This window comes from Lampetra planeri, chromosome 1 (genome assembly GCF_965212315.1).
Source record: "Lampetra planeri chromosome 1, kcLamPlan1.2.h2, whole genome shotgun sequence".
Lineage (NCBI taxonomy): Eukaryota > Metazoa > Chordata > Hyperoartia > Petromyzontiformes > Petromyzontidae > Lampetra > Lampetra planeri.
In genome coordinates, this window is record NC_136107.1 from 8,574,225 (window position 1) to 8,587,998 (window position 13,774).

General features: G+C 46.2%; 1 protein-coding gene across 3 annotated transcripts in view; it reads right to left on the reverse strand.

Annotated features, from left to right (window-relative positions):
- Nucleotides 1-2,689: 2,689 nt before the first annotated feature.
- ZGRF1 (zinc finger GRF-type containing 1) overlaps nucleotides 2,690-13,774 on the reverse strand; it is a 34,557-nt gene continuing 23,472 nt past the window's right edge. For 2 of the 3 annotated variants that reach the window (XM_078622250.1, XM_078622311.1), the window contains exons 15-25: nucleotides 12,851-13,086; nucleotides 11,142-11,301; nucleotides 10,712-10,789; nucleotides 9,659-9,806; nucleotides 8,633-8,760; nucleotides 8,081-8,204; nucleotides 7,529-7,705; nucleotides 7,107-7,241; nucleotides 6,103-6,379; nucleotides 5,201-5,340; nucleotides 2,690-3,905 (exon numbers count right to left, since the gene is read on the reverse strand). In XM_078622250.1, the coding sequence (XP_078478376.1) occupies nucleotides 3,732-3,905; nucleotides 5,201-5,340; nucleotides 6,103-6,379; nucleotides 7,107-7,241; nucleotides 7,529-7,705; nucleotides 8,081-8,204; nucleotides 8,633-8,760; nucleotides 9,659-9,806; nucleotides 10,712-10,789; nucleotides 11,142-11,301; nucleotides 12,851-13,086 (1,777 nt within the window). In that variant the 3' untranslated portion in view covers nucleotides 2,690-3,731. Of the gene's footprint in view, nucleotides 3,906-5,200; nucleotides 5,341-6,102; nucleotides 6,380-7,106; nucleotides 7,242-7,528; nucleotides 7,706-8,080; nucleotides 8,205-8,632; nucleotides 8,761-9,658; nucleotides 9,807-10,711; nucleotides 10,790-11,141; nucleotides 11,302-12,850; nucleotides 13,087-13,774 lie in introns of those variants that run through there. The other variant, XM_078622375.1, reaches the window with a different exon arrangement.

The window sequence follows — 13,774 nt, forward strand, 5'->3', positions numbered from 1 at the left end:
GGATGTTGTTGTCTATACATTTCAATAATTCAGATACTCAATTATCTGGAGGATTGGAGGCTATGGACAGTTATTTGTAGAATGCACTTTCTACATACACTGCTACACACCACCCATTGCTTCAGCTGGACATAATCCATCAGTCCACTCGATCGCATTATGTCTTGGACGAGCTTGACACCATTCATCTTTATAGACACAACCTTCAATCATTGTACTATTGTATTAAATAAAAATTACCAGCGCTTCCACGTGTCACATATTACAATACACTCATCTTTGCTCCGATCACTTGCTTGTCTCCACATGAATATCCCAACGGATGTTAATCTTGATTTAAAGCTTTCGTGACTGCAGGGATTCATATTCTTGGTTCTTTCGGTAAAGTCACGTAGAAGGGAAATAATAAAATAATGTTAATATTATTGTATTATTTCCAGGGGCGGTTTCTTCATTAGGGCGATTGGGCGACGCACCACCAATGTCATTCAACCACAGAGTCACGCTAGCTGTCACTGTGCCTCTGGATATAGTCCAATCAGCGTCATGCTACGTTCTGTGGAGTACCGCCTCTTTTTGGGCGATTTCCCTCCAGCTGAGAATCGCCCCGAGTGGTCCCATAGACTTACATTCAAAGATGTTTTTTTTCGAACGGGGGCGCTGCAATGCATTCTCTATGGCTTCCGGGAGGGCTCGCCCTAACGTGCTTACGTCATCATACGTGCTTACGTCATCATACGTAAGCACGTTTCATCCAACAATATCATTTGTTGCCACCTAGTGGAATCTTTAATAAAAGAAACTTGAGTGGTTTGTTTTAATAGTGAGTATAGAAACAAACAAGATGTATTGTAAGAGTCACTTTATTTTTCATTAATATTAAAGAAGTGAAGTTGCCTTTACATGCTTAAGCTGTTAATTTATCCATTGCATGGGTGGACCTTATCCTTATCAATCATCCAGACATTTGCCCCCCCTGAGAGATTTTGCAGGAGCCGCCACTGATTATTTCCCTTCTACGTGACTTTACCGAAAGAACCAAGAATATGGATGTTAATTAGTTTTTTTTGTCTTTGCTACGGATTGTTTGCCGGCCTTTATATGCGCTGCTCGCGAACAGCACTTGACCCCAACAAGCCAATAGACGGGGGGTGGGGATCTTTGTGGATTGTCGCCGCTCTCACGGCACCGGCCCATCAGCTGGTACCAGGAGAACAACCCCCCATGCAATACAGCCGCTGCTATGGCCGCTCGGTGCCCTTTGAGCCGGGACTTGCGGCAAGAGTTCGCGTCCAGCTATTTTGTTGTAAAGTTATTTGTGACGTTGCATCCATTTGCCACGAGTGTTTTTTGAGAGTGCGCGTGTAATTTATCGAGTGTGTTGCGTGTTTACTTACGTGTTTTTTAAAGTTTTTTTTTTATAATTCTATCACATGGCACAAACCTATCGACCCATACGGTTTACCCGTATTCTTGTAACATGGAAATTCGGGTCCATACGGCGTACAGCCGTTTCAATACGGGCAAACATTTGTTGTCTATTTGTGTTTCTCGCTTGTGATGGGACTTTGTAGGATGAACGTTGAGATTTATAAGGACACGGGGTGACCAATAAGTTCTGAATTGGTCTGTAATAAGATAGGGCACTGATAATGGGTTTACAGGTATGTGTTTGCAAAGTAATTTGTGACGTTGCGTTCATTTGCCACGAGTGTTTTTGAGTGCGTGTGGACTCGTTCGAGTGTGTTACATCTTTACGTGCGTGTGTGTATCGTTTGTGTTTTATAGTGTTTATAATTCTATCACATAGAGCTAGCAGGACTCCAGAGGTCTGTGCCAATGTGGAAGGGACGGTATCATCCAAATGTTTCTCATCTTGCTGCTCGGACCTTTAGCCGAGCAACAGGCATCTCTAGCAACGGCTGGCCCTGCAGAAAATCATAGAACAGCATCAAGAAAACCTTGCGGGAGGTGCTGAAGAGAATGAATGATTCCATGATGCAAGAATGAATGAAAGGTATTGGTGATGTAATAAGGTAAGAATGAGAATCAATAAAAAGTACACGAAATATGGATAGAATAAGAGAAATAATTGATTTAGGTTGGAAATATAAGAATGGGCGATTAAGGCAACGAGAGGTGATATAATTCAGTAACAAATGAGGAATTAGTGACCGAGGTAAAAATGAGAAAGAATCAGAGTTGTGACTGAATAAGAATGAATAAAGGTAAGAATGAGATTGAATGAGGTAAGGACTAACCCAGCTCAGTAAGTGGCCTTCCATGGACAGCTCCCTACCTGCCTAACTATTCATAAGTCAAGGATTGTTGAATTTCGTTCGCATCGTACGTAACTAACCGGGCTAATCGGCAGAGGTGGGACAAAGTCATTGTTATGCAAGTCCAAGTCGAGTCGCAAGTCATCAAATTCATGACTCGAGTCTGACTCGAGTCCAAGTCACATGACTCGAGTCCACATCTCATAGGTGGGACAAAGTCATTGTTATGCAAGTCCAAGTCGAGTCGCAAGTCATCAAATTCATGACTCGAGTCTGACTCGAGTCCAAGTCACATGACTCGAGTCCACACCTCTGCTAATCGGAGGTGCGATTCGGCTAGAATGCCAGGCCATCCTTTCTGAAATCACTCAGGCGTTTGGTAGCTTGAAAGAAAAAGCACTACAGATACATTTTAAATAATACAAACACTTGTTTATTAGGCTTTTACACTCAAACATTAACGCACAATAAATAAAAACACACATTGTTAATTTAAAACAAGCTAAAGCGTATTATCAAAATTAAGTGGCACTCTTGTCCATTGGCAGCCCAGAGTGGTGAACATTCCACATTCCTATGGAAGAGTTTATCTCTAAATGATCAACTCAATTTATGTTGGAAGAATAGAACAGCTTGATAAATAATTATTTTGTATTTTAGTACAATTATTAATATAAAATATTGCTTTATTCTGCTGTGATTCATGTCAGGTACATTTAATGTTTGGGATGTTTTAGTTATTCTGTACTTGGTTTTTATTTTATCTTCCAATGTTTTCACGAAAAAAGATCAAGATGTCATCATGGCCAAAGCTGTTGATGCCACACCTCAACCAACACTTTTTACCTTCCGCCAATTTCATTAGAGTATACTTTTCATGTTTATAATCCAAGGTCTTCCATGCAAGACATGCCTACTCTTTGTTTTTTTTGGTAAAGTCACATAGGTAAAAAATAAAATAAAACTAAATTAAATCACGACGTTTCGGGCACAACACAAGCATCCGTCATCAGGTGGGAAAGCATGGCCTACTGCTGATGCAGACTGTTTTAAAGGATGCAGTCTGCATCAGCAGTAGGCCTTTAAAACAGTCTGCATCAGCAGTAGGCCATGCTTTCCCACCTGATGACGGACGGTTGTGTTGGACCCAAAACGTCGTGATTTAATTTAGTTTTCATTTATTTTATTTTTTACCTACGTGACTTTACCGAAAAAACCAAAGAGTATGAATCCTTGCAGTCACGAAAGCTTCAAATTTAGAATTAAGACATGCCTAGTTTTTGATAACGTTTGGTATTTTGGCTCTGGCCAGGTGTCTTCCTTGCCAAGCTGTGAAGCCTGGAATCTGCATATAAAAATAATTTACAAGAATCAGTTGAGACCGTAAAACTCTTCACTGGCCTCGGGAACTCCTTGTAACTATGAACTCAGGAACTGAGACTGTGAACTGATTCACTCTTCGTCCGAAGACTCTGAGCCGAGGTCGACGATTCTGCGACGCTGTGGGCGACCCTGACTTTTGTTGAGATCATTTTCTGGGGCCAGCTTTTCATCGCCCGATTCCCAGTCCGATCCCAGCAAATCCACATCCCCGGGTTGAGGCTGCTTCCTGGAGGCCTGGGGCGACTGGCCGCAACAAACACGCCATTAAATATCATCACCATGACAACCATTAACCTCCTGATTTCCATATATATAATCAACCTCCCAGTCATCCTCACAACTTAATAATTAACCTATTATGCACTATCGCAAGCTATCAACATCATCACCTAGACACATTATTCTGATGATCAGCCCGACGAGCCAGCCACGAACTGCCCAGTCACCTGGTCCACTGGCTTAGGTCTCTCTTGATCTCTAAAATCTCACTTTCATTAACATCCCCTACTTATCATCTACACCTACCTCTCCCACTTCAATATGCTCTACTCCCCTCCCCATGCCGTTAACTCCAAAAGACATGGCATTCTGCTGCAATATCAGTCAACCTTCACCCAATGAAGCGTTAGTGGACTTACAATGGGTGGTCGCTACTCTTTTGCTACTGTCGGAGTCTGAAACTTACTCCCTCTGCCTGTCCGCACGGCCCAGTTTGTCCCCCTTCTCAAGTCTAGGTTCAAGACTTTTCGTCTTCTACACATTCATGATATTTCTCTCTACCAGTGCCTACTTGCTCTCATCTCATCTGCATTGTTGCTGGCTGGTCATAGTGCCGGACGCCTTTGATCCAGCACTCTAGGGAATGGTTGGTAGATCACGCATAATTGTGAAATTCCTAAATACAACGGGCTTTTAGGTGGCCAGATGGTAGAGTTCGAAAATGATTCCCACATCTGTATGGGTAATCTGCTATTCTCCCACATGTAACTCATTTATGGAATTGGCCAAAAACCCTCATGCCAAACGCTCCTGAAAACATCTTGAATCAGTGAAGCTTTCATAAGATAAATTTTTTTTTTACATTACCTTGATCTTTCCACCTCCACTGCATCTTTTTCATCTCCTCACCTCCCACACTTATGATCTACAAGCCTCAGTGTCTTGTGATAAGGTCTATGTACTGTAGTTGTGGTGCCCTTTAGTCAATTCGCTGCTGGCTCATGACTGATTCACGTGCTGATCCTGGTGGATATTTTCACCAAATGATATCAGTCAGTGTGGGTTAGTGAAAGCATAGAAGTACAACTATTGATTTTGTTGCACTGCCATTTGCTGCCTATAATGTAGCACAGCTGTATAGCCACCTTTGACAACTTGCCATGGTGTTGATACATGCCAAGCACAATCCAGGCTCAAGTCTGCTTAGCTTTCGAGCACCTGATGAAATTGGGTGCATTCCAGGCACGGTTTTGTATACAGATACTTTATGAATGCAAGTGGAGCTGGCAGATTAATAGAGAGGATCATTACTGCCGCACCTTGCTTGGATTTTGTTTCCTCCGTTTCTTCTGCGGCTCCTCTGATCCTCTGGAGCCTTCGGGCTCCCCGCACCCACGTGCGGCAATGATGTGATCGAGCTGAGCAGAGAACTCCCGAGAACTCAGCACGGCTCCATGCTCTGGAGACATGAGCAGTCAATCAAATACGCCTGAATCACTACTCATGTGCATCATTCAACCCATTGTTATGGAATCTCTTACATCAGAGATCTTCAATTGGTGCCCGTGGGTCAGATGTGGAAATAACCATCCACACACTCGCACACATGCTCATGCGCACCTGCACACAGACACATGCATACACTCACACACGTACACACAAAGACCCCTCTTATAGCCTTAATATGCTGCTGGAGTAAGTGCTGTTAGCAAGCATTTATGAATGCTGGCACGGAGGACGAGGGGGTGATGTGGCCAGCATCACATCCAACTGCCGTTGTTACCAGTCATTGTTAACACACTGCATCATCTACTCATTTAAGGCTGCATCGACCAACAATGGATCAGATATTAATTGTTATTGACCATCAGTGAGAAACGCACTCTGGTGGCTGGGTTGGTAGTGCAGTGCGCTAGCCACTGTACCACCATTATGCACATACTACATCTGCACACATTCCACACAAAGCAGCCGCCATATGCCACTAAGTGACGGGGATTTCACCACAGCACTTGTGCCAGGCTAGACTTATTTTGAAGCAATCACAAAGTGTGGATGGTTCGCTGGCAGGTGACTGGACAGAACCAGGTGTTATGGCTTGACTGAAGGAGGTGCCTGGCAGATGCAGCACCGGTTCCCCCCACTATGTTAATTTGCTTTGCTGTGTTTTAGCCGCTCGGTGCACTCCTCGTTGTTGTAAGCATCGCATATACACACGCACCTTGGCAGTGCTTGAGCACCCGCCCCCAGAGGGCACCCCTGCCAAGCGACGTAGCACAACCCAGCACCACCAGGTTCCCACGCGCCCTTGTCAGAGCCACGCATGCACGCTGCTCCGATTCCACGAATGATGATGAGGAGAAAGAGGAGGACGAGTCTCGAGGTGAACGGACAATGCTGAGCACGCACACGCGCACCTCGCCACCCTGGAACGCGTCCGCCGTGCATACACGGACGGCTGCCAGCGAGCCGGAGAGGGACGCGAGACACTCGTGCACCTACACGCCACACCGTGCGGGTAGGGGGAAGACAGATGTCACACGTGAGGATGACTACAATCAGGTGGAGAAAGTATGAGGCGATGGTTGAAGGAGGTGGTGATCATTATGATGATGGTAATAGTGGAGGTGGCGAAAAGTGGGAGTTGTGATGGTTATAATGGAAGTGGTGATGATTATGCTGGTGAAAATAGTGAAGGTAGTGGTCGTGGTTATATTTCGTGGTGATGATGGTGGTAGTAACAAGTGGTAGTGAGGCGGTGGAGGTTATAGTGGAGGTGGTGATGTTGATGGTAGTGGTGGAGTTGGAGGTGGTGTCATTTATGACCATGTGGATAATTATGAGTATAGTAACGTGGTAATAGTGACCATGGTGGTAGTGATGATCTTTATGCTTATAATGGTGTTAGGGACAGGGAAATATAATCCTCAAGGGCAGATCTTTCAAAGAAATGCCTGCTGTTGAACACGTCATGATTATCTTTATGGACAATCCGAAAACATTCTTCTCCAATTGTGAGTATAAAAGTGATGATAGTTTTGATGTTGACTTTTCACGCAGTGGCAAATACATTACCTATCTCAGAAAAACAGAGATGATACTGAAGGGCAATGATTGCCGCATTCCAAATGTGAGACGAGGGCTCTTGAGTACAGCACCGGTCAGCCATGGCACGGTCACGTGGGTGTTTGTGGGAGGTGTGGATGTGGTGGGCGGTTGCCCTACCCTGGCCGCCTGGGCGCGGTAGAGAGTGATGACAGCAATATCCTCAGGCTCTACCCGGCTCTCAACCAGGGCATCAACCAACTTGACAGCAGCGTCAACCTCTGCTTTGTTGTAGTAGCTCCCACATGTGTCCACCTGCCAGCATGGAGAGCCCAGGGGAAGAGTAGAGTGCATCACTGTGTTCCCTCTTCCTAGTTCATAACTCTACCCCTCCTCACTCCCTCCTCCTATTTCCTGTCCATTGCATACTTCCTCTCTCTTTCCACATATACTTTCCTCCTGCATTTCTCTCTCCTCCTTCCTTTTACCCTAATCCCTCTTCTCGCTCACCATCATATTCCTACCCACTCCTTGCTTACCACATTATGCCGTATTCATACTGCCTCTCCTCACTCCTCTGTCTCCCGACTCCTCCTTCTCACCTTCTCCTGCCCCGGCACATCGAGAAAGGTGAGAGTGGGGAGCCATGGGGCCGCACTGGGCCGCTCGGCAACCCCGACGCCATCACGGAGCTCCCCCTGGTAGAAGAGGCTTGCGGCAAGCAGGCTGATGTGCGGGTGGCAGCGGTACTGTGTCCTGAGCTGCACGAGGGGGTGTCCCTGGAGGACCGAGACAGTGCTTAAGTTGGGATACGATCTTGCAAACAGCATCATCGTTATGAGCACATCATCGAGCACCTTAAGATAATCTCTTGAAAGCTAAGTACGTACCCAAGATGACAAGTACAAAGATCTGCTGTGTAACCTGCGCATATTGTTGGGACAAGTTCTGTGCGAGTTGTAATTGGCAGATGCACTGACTATGTTCTCCACTGTGCCACCTTGTTTGAGTGTGTACTGCAGCTAAAAAGAGAGTACACATTTACACGTACGCATATATACATACCTCTACATTCATACATATACACTCAAACTCCTTTACACACTCATTTACACGCAGGCACCTATGCACATTCAAACACACCCAGGAGTCACCATGTGTTTGAGGCGAGTGAATAGCGTCTGCTCCAGGCCAGACTCGTGCTCCGGCTCAGAGCCCTGCACCGTGGGGGGCAGCTGCCGCGGGTCGCCCACCAGGAGGAGACGCTCACAGCCAAACCTGCAGCACTCGCACACAGACACAACAGCTGCCATTTGCTGCTAAGTGGTATTGACGTCACCCCAGCACTTGTGCCAGGCTAGGTGCACTTTGAGACCTTCAAGTGAAGTGTAGAAGGCTCACTCGCAGGTCATGGGACAGAACCAGCTGATATGGGTTAAACGACTGAGATGACCAAAAGATGCAGCACCTGTTTTCCCCACTGTGCCATCTTGCTGTTTTTTAGCTGCATGTGAGCAGTGCTCATTCGCTTTCTGCTGGTGTTGGATGATGACTGCTTCCAACTCGTTGTTTCCTTCGGAAGATTCCTCCGCAGAGGATGATCTTAACATTGCTGGTACTAGTCTATATTAATCTGTGCTTGTGTCTGTATTTGTCTGTATCTGTGTATCTATGTATCTGTGTGTGTGTGTGTAGGCTGCATTCACCGTGCTATGGGCAGCAGGGACATGGGCTCGGTGATCTGGCTGCACTCATCGAGAATGACGAATGGGAAGCATAGACCACCCATGCTGGGGAATGGGCAGGAAGCACAGGTGGCGCCAACTACACTCACCTGACATGCACACAGAGACAAGACAAACACGCGCACATACAGATACACATACCAACATATAAATAGGGACAGACACATTTAAAGGAGTGTTCTCCCCAGCTATTTGTTAGGGCATGGTGCTAAATAATTTTTGGGGGTGGGGGTCTGGAGCATTAGGTTCAGAGGCTACAGTAAGCCTCTTCATTCTCCGACGTGGGATGTTGTAGATGGTGAGTGGGCCTGCTGCTTGGTCTCAGCTAGCTGAAACATCTCTTCTGTCAGACAGGTTTTCTAGGGAGTTCTGGACTGTGTACCCAATATATCCATAACAGTTCTGATCCTCACTCATTTCCCCTTGGCATCAGGAGGAAGGGGTGATGATGCAAAAGCCAAGCTACAAGCAATGGTCAAATTATTGCTAGCAACTTTTAAGAGCGACTCAACACCAAGATATTGTAGGTTTGAATGGGGTCCTAGGCATATGCCCATCACTGCCAGTGGAAGAATGACTGGTGCATATTCGAGATGACAAGCTGATGGGAAGTTGGCAGATCAGCTCCACGGGAGGTCGAGGTGTCAAGAACATGGACCCACATTCATACATCCATTGTTCCAGCACTTTACAGTCCACTAGATGTTCGTGCCTGTACCCACTCTGATGGAACAGTATGCAGGTAATTACAAGGCCATATGATGATATTATTGGCAATAGAGATGTGTTTCTAACTTTTGGATGAACAAAAACAAAATTGGGCCAAGAAAAGGTATTTTCTCATCACAAGTAATAACCAGGCTCAACACTGGTTAGCTTCCAATATCTGAAGAAATCGGCTGCATTCCGGTTGATTTGGCCATAGGTGAATAAAGACACAGGGAGAGACAGAGACACTTCAGTGATGTGTGGGTGTCTGGACTCCACCTCCTTCAGCAGATTGCGATTGCGTCCCAGCTTGTGCGTCTCGATGCTGCGCTTGACAAACACTCGCTCGGCCGGGGAGAGCTGCTCTTTTAGCAAGGACTGTAGCTCCCTCAGCTGGTCACTATCATTACCGGAGCCAGCATGCAGGCTGGGAAGCAGACAGAAAGCAAATGGAGAGGGGGTAAGTCAGAGGACACAGGGAGAGATAGGGAGTGATGATTAAAATTAATACAGGGAGAGAGAGAGATAGACAGGGAGAGATGGGGAAATATGAAGAGATGGGGAGAGACAGAGACAGGCAGAGATAGGGAGATATTAAGAGAATGGAGCCATGATGACCCAGGGAGAGACAGGGTGAGGTGAAGTGAGAGACAAGAGATGTGCAGACAGAGGGATACATGTAGAGATAAGGAGTGATAGGGAGTATAAAATGGAGAAAATGTACAGACACATGAACAGATAGTTATTGACAGATGGAGAAACACACCATGACCGAGATGGCGACAAACATGAGATGGACAGAAACACACGAGCTATACAGAAATAGAAGCACAAATACACAGACCCACACACAAACTGACATACGTATATAGAAACTGACACACAAATACAGAAGCAAATGGCAACAATTGGCACTGTCATATCTGCATACACAGGGCGACTTTACAAACACACATTATACACACATTTGTTAACTTAGATACACATCAATGTTAATATAAACTTAAAAACACAACCCCCTAACAAAGATCCCCCGTACCTTAACAGATTGTTTGGGCAAGTGCTGTGAGCACATATTAAAGCCAACATGGCACACAAGGCCACCCTCGACTCGCCAGTTGTGAGGTTTACATACTGCACAAGGTACTTATTTAAGGCCAAGTTAACCTTGGGGAGGCCCAGGACCAGTTCAGATATTCGTGACCAATGTTGGTCGTGAGCGTGAATCAAACTTGGCTCGTCAGATTCGTAGTGCAGTGCACTGACCACTCAACCGCCCCACAACCTTTTGCCTTTAACCCCCTAACACACAGACAACTCAAGCACATGCACCTGAAGGGCAGGATGGGCTTGGCGATCTTCTTGATGCTCCCAACACGGACAAACTCTTCAAAGCCGAGATCTAGCAGCCTTTGGAGAGAACGAATAGTCTCATTTACATGGGAACCTCAACCAAATAATAAACACTGGCATAATAAGGGGTAAAAACAAATTCAGCCTGACTCCATTGGCATCCTGAGCCAGTGGAGATAAAATCCATACTCTGATGTCATAGCACTGTGCCTAAAGATGAAAGATTTAATATACTACCTGCTATGACATATGGGTAAGAAATATGGACTTTGACAAAGATAATTGCTGAAAAGTAATATATATGGTATAATATTGTATCGTAAAGGGCTAATTGGTCTTGTATATCTGGTATATATTATGGTATTGTGTGTATGTAGTATCTACTGTGTAAGTGGTGTGTGAATGAGACCCCAGCAGGACACGATCCACTGCTACATTGGTGGCGGCTGAGATGAGGACCCTGAGAGGAGTCCTCTTGGTTCCGGCCTCGTGCTTGACTCTCCGGAGGACTCCGATCAGGTACATGACAATGCAGGACAGCATGAAGCTCTTTCCAGCCCCGAACACACCTGCGCATCATCATCAACAGCAGCATAATAAATATTACAAAAGTCTTTGCATGTGTAGTGACTGGGAATGTCACTGTGTTGCCGGGCCTGCGAGGCCACAGCGGATGTTGTGTTGTCATTATGTCTAGCCCGGTTACTGGACGTAGTACCAGCCCTAGCGGGGCTTGGGTGAGCGCTGGTTAGCGTGGGGACACCGTGTGCAGTGTGCGGTGCGGGCTCCCGGTGAGGGTTACGTTGGGGCATGATACGCTGGTTGACCTGCCGACACGTGACTGGATGATATTGGAGGGGGGCCACCGGGGGACGGGGGCCGCTGGGTGGTCACGTGGTACACAGCAGCTCTCGGGAGCCTTCGGGAAAGAGCTCGAGAGATCCAGAAGGTGGGCGGGGCGAGAGGCGGAGCCAGCCCCAGCCCGGGCCGATATAACGGGGCCCCGTGAGGGGCCCAGGATTCTTCGTGTCTGTTGGAGTGAAGATCCACATCGGGTTGAAGAAGCCTCTAGCCATGTGGTCTGGGACCCAGCTTGTGGTCCGGACCGGGATAACGGAACCGTGTCTAGTTCTGCCGTAGCGTGGTTAGATGGGCGTTCAACACCGAGTGTAGTTTACGTTATGTTGTGTTCGTGTTGATGTAATAAATAGTGTTACTCCCAAGACGTCTGCGACTCAGTTGGACTCACTACACATGTATAGGGCGCTTTAATAAATGCCTCAGCATCTCAAAATGCCTTACACCACATCTTATCTCAACCATTATAAAAAAAGACCTCCAATTGCAGCTGTTCCTCTGGGGGACAAGATGACTCAGCACATGCCTGTAAATAGGGTTAATCTACCACTAGATGTTGCTGTCAACAGTAATCCCACTGAAATCATTTGTAAGTAATTTTCCATTTTTGAAGATTTTGATGGTGACACCAGGATGCAATAGCCTAACATCCAATATTCTGATATTATCACCATGATCACATTCAGTAACGTCTTTCCAATGTGTTTTAGGGTTGTACCACGTGTAGTTTGGCATGATGTCCAACTTTCACTGCATATACTGTAAGTTTCTTGAGGAACTGAATTGAAGAAACTCCCAGAATGTGAGCATTGATGTGGTGCTCATCTCATGTTTACAGCCCTGTACAATTGATGGGAATGTTACGTTCTTATGGTGGGGTTAATACATTTATCATGTGTACAGTAGAATTATTAAGGCGATGACCGATACCCCAATGAAGCCCTCATATAAAGCTCATAAGTAAAAAAATTGAGCTGTCAGTAACAAATCTGCATAGGGACCATGTTATAACGACCTCCTATAGTGCTATTTCATATAGCGTTCCGTTTACCAAGGCGTCCTGAGTGCTATAAGAGGTATGCCTGTACTCATTTTATCACCCCATAAGAATGATGTGCTGAGTTAACCCCCAACCAGAATTGTACTTGTAACCTTTCTGATCGCTCTACCACTGAGCCACCTGACCATCACACCGATCGTCATTTCAGTTGTCTTCATGGTCACAATTATCATCATGAGCATTATCAAAGTCACTCCTACCTTGCACTATGGTGACCCCGGCCGTCTCAGCCCCAGCTTGTATCATGTGGGCCACTCTCCTCAGCACGTCACCCTGCTCCCCGTTGAGCCCCCGCTCCGCAATGGTTCGCTCCGCCAGTTCCCTGGGCCATGTCTGGGCCGGGTCGACCCAACTGCCATGCGCAGGCGGAGCCAGGGCGAGCGGGGGACGGAAGCCAGTTCGGCGAGATTTCACGCTCCGTTCCTGTGAGCCCTCACTGAGTGGGGAGCGGGGCAGGGTATCATTGCAGTTGAACATAATTTTAATTGTTGTCATAATGACCATAATCATCGTCAACATTGTCATCATCGTGATCAGTGTTGGATCCAAAGGGGAGGGAGGTGATAATCACTCCCTCGAACATTTTTATTTGTTGACATTTACCAGATAAAATACATATAATGTTGGGCCCTATTCAAAGAAATTTAATTTTCAGGACCACCCTCTACCCCCTGGAACGTTTCTCGAACCTCATTGTAATAAATGTCATCATCGTCGTCATCATAATCATAATTGTTGTCATCATCATCATCGTCGTGATCGTAATCATCATTGTCATCATGACCGTGGTCATAAACGTAATCAATCCCATCATCACCTTAATCATCGTCTTAATCATCATCACCCACATGCTGGATTAAGGCCTCCCGAAGTCAACCAGTGATTCTTAGCAAACCCTTCTAGTTTCAACTTCACAACCAATGCCATGGATTGTGGATCCAGAGCAGCTGGGGACTGGGGGGCACGGCATAAGTTGTGCTAGTTATTTTATCTACCCCAGAGGGAAGAATGATCTGCTGAGTCAACCCCCAATCAGGATTGAAACTCGCAACCTTCAAATGCGAGCTGCTCGCTCGACCACTGAGCCACGAACCCAGCTGTTTTCAACAGTTGCATATGTACGT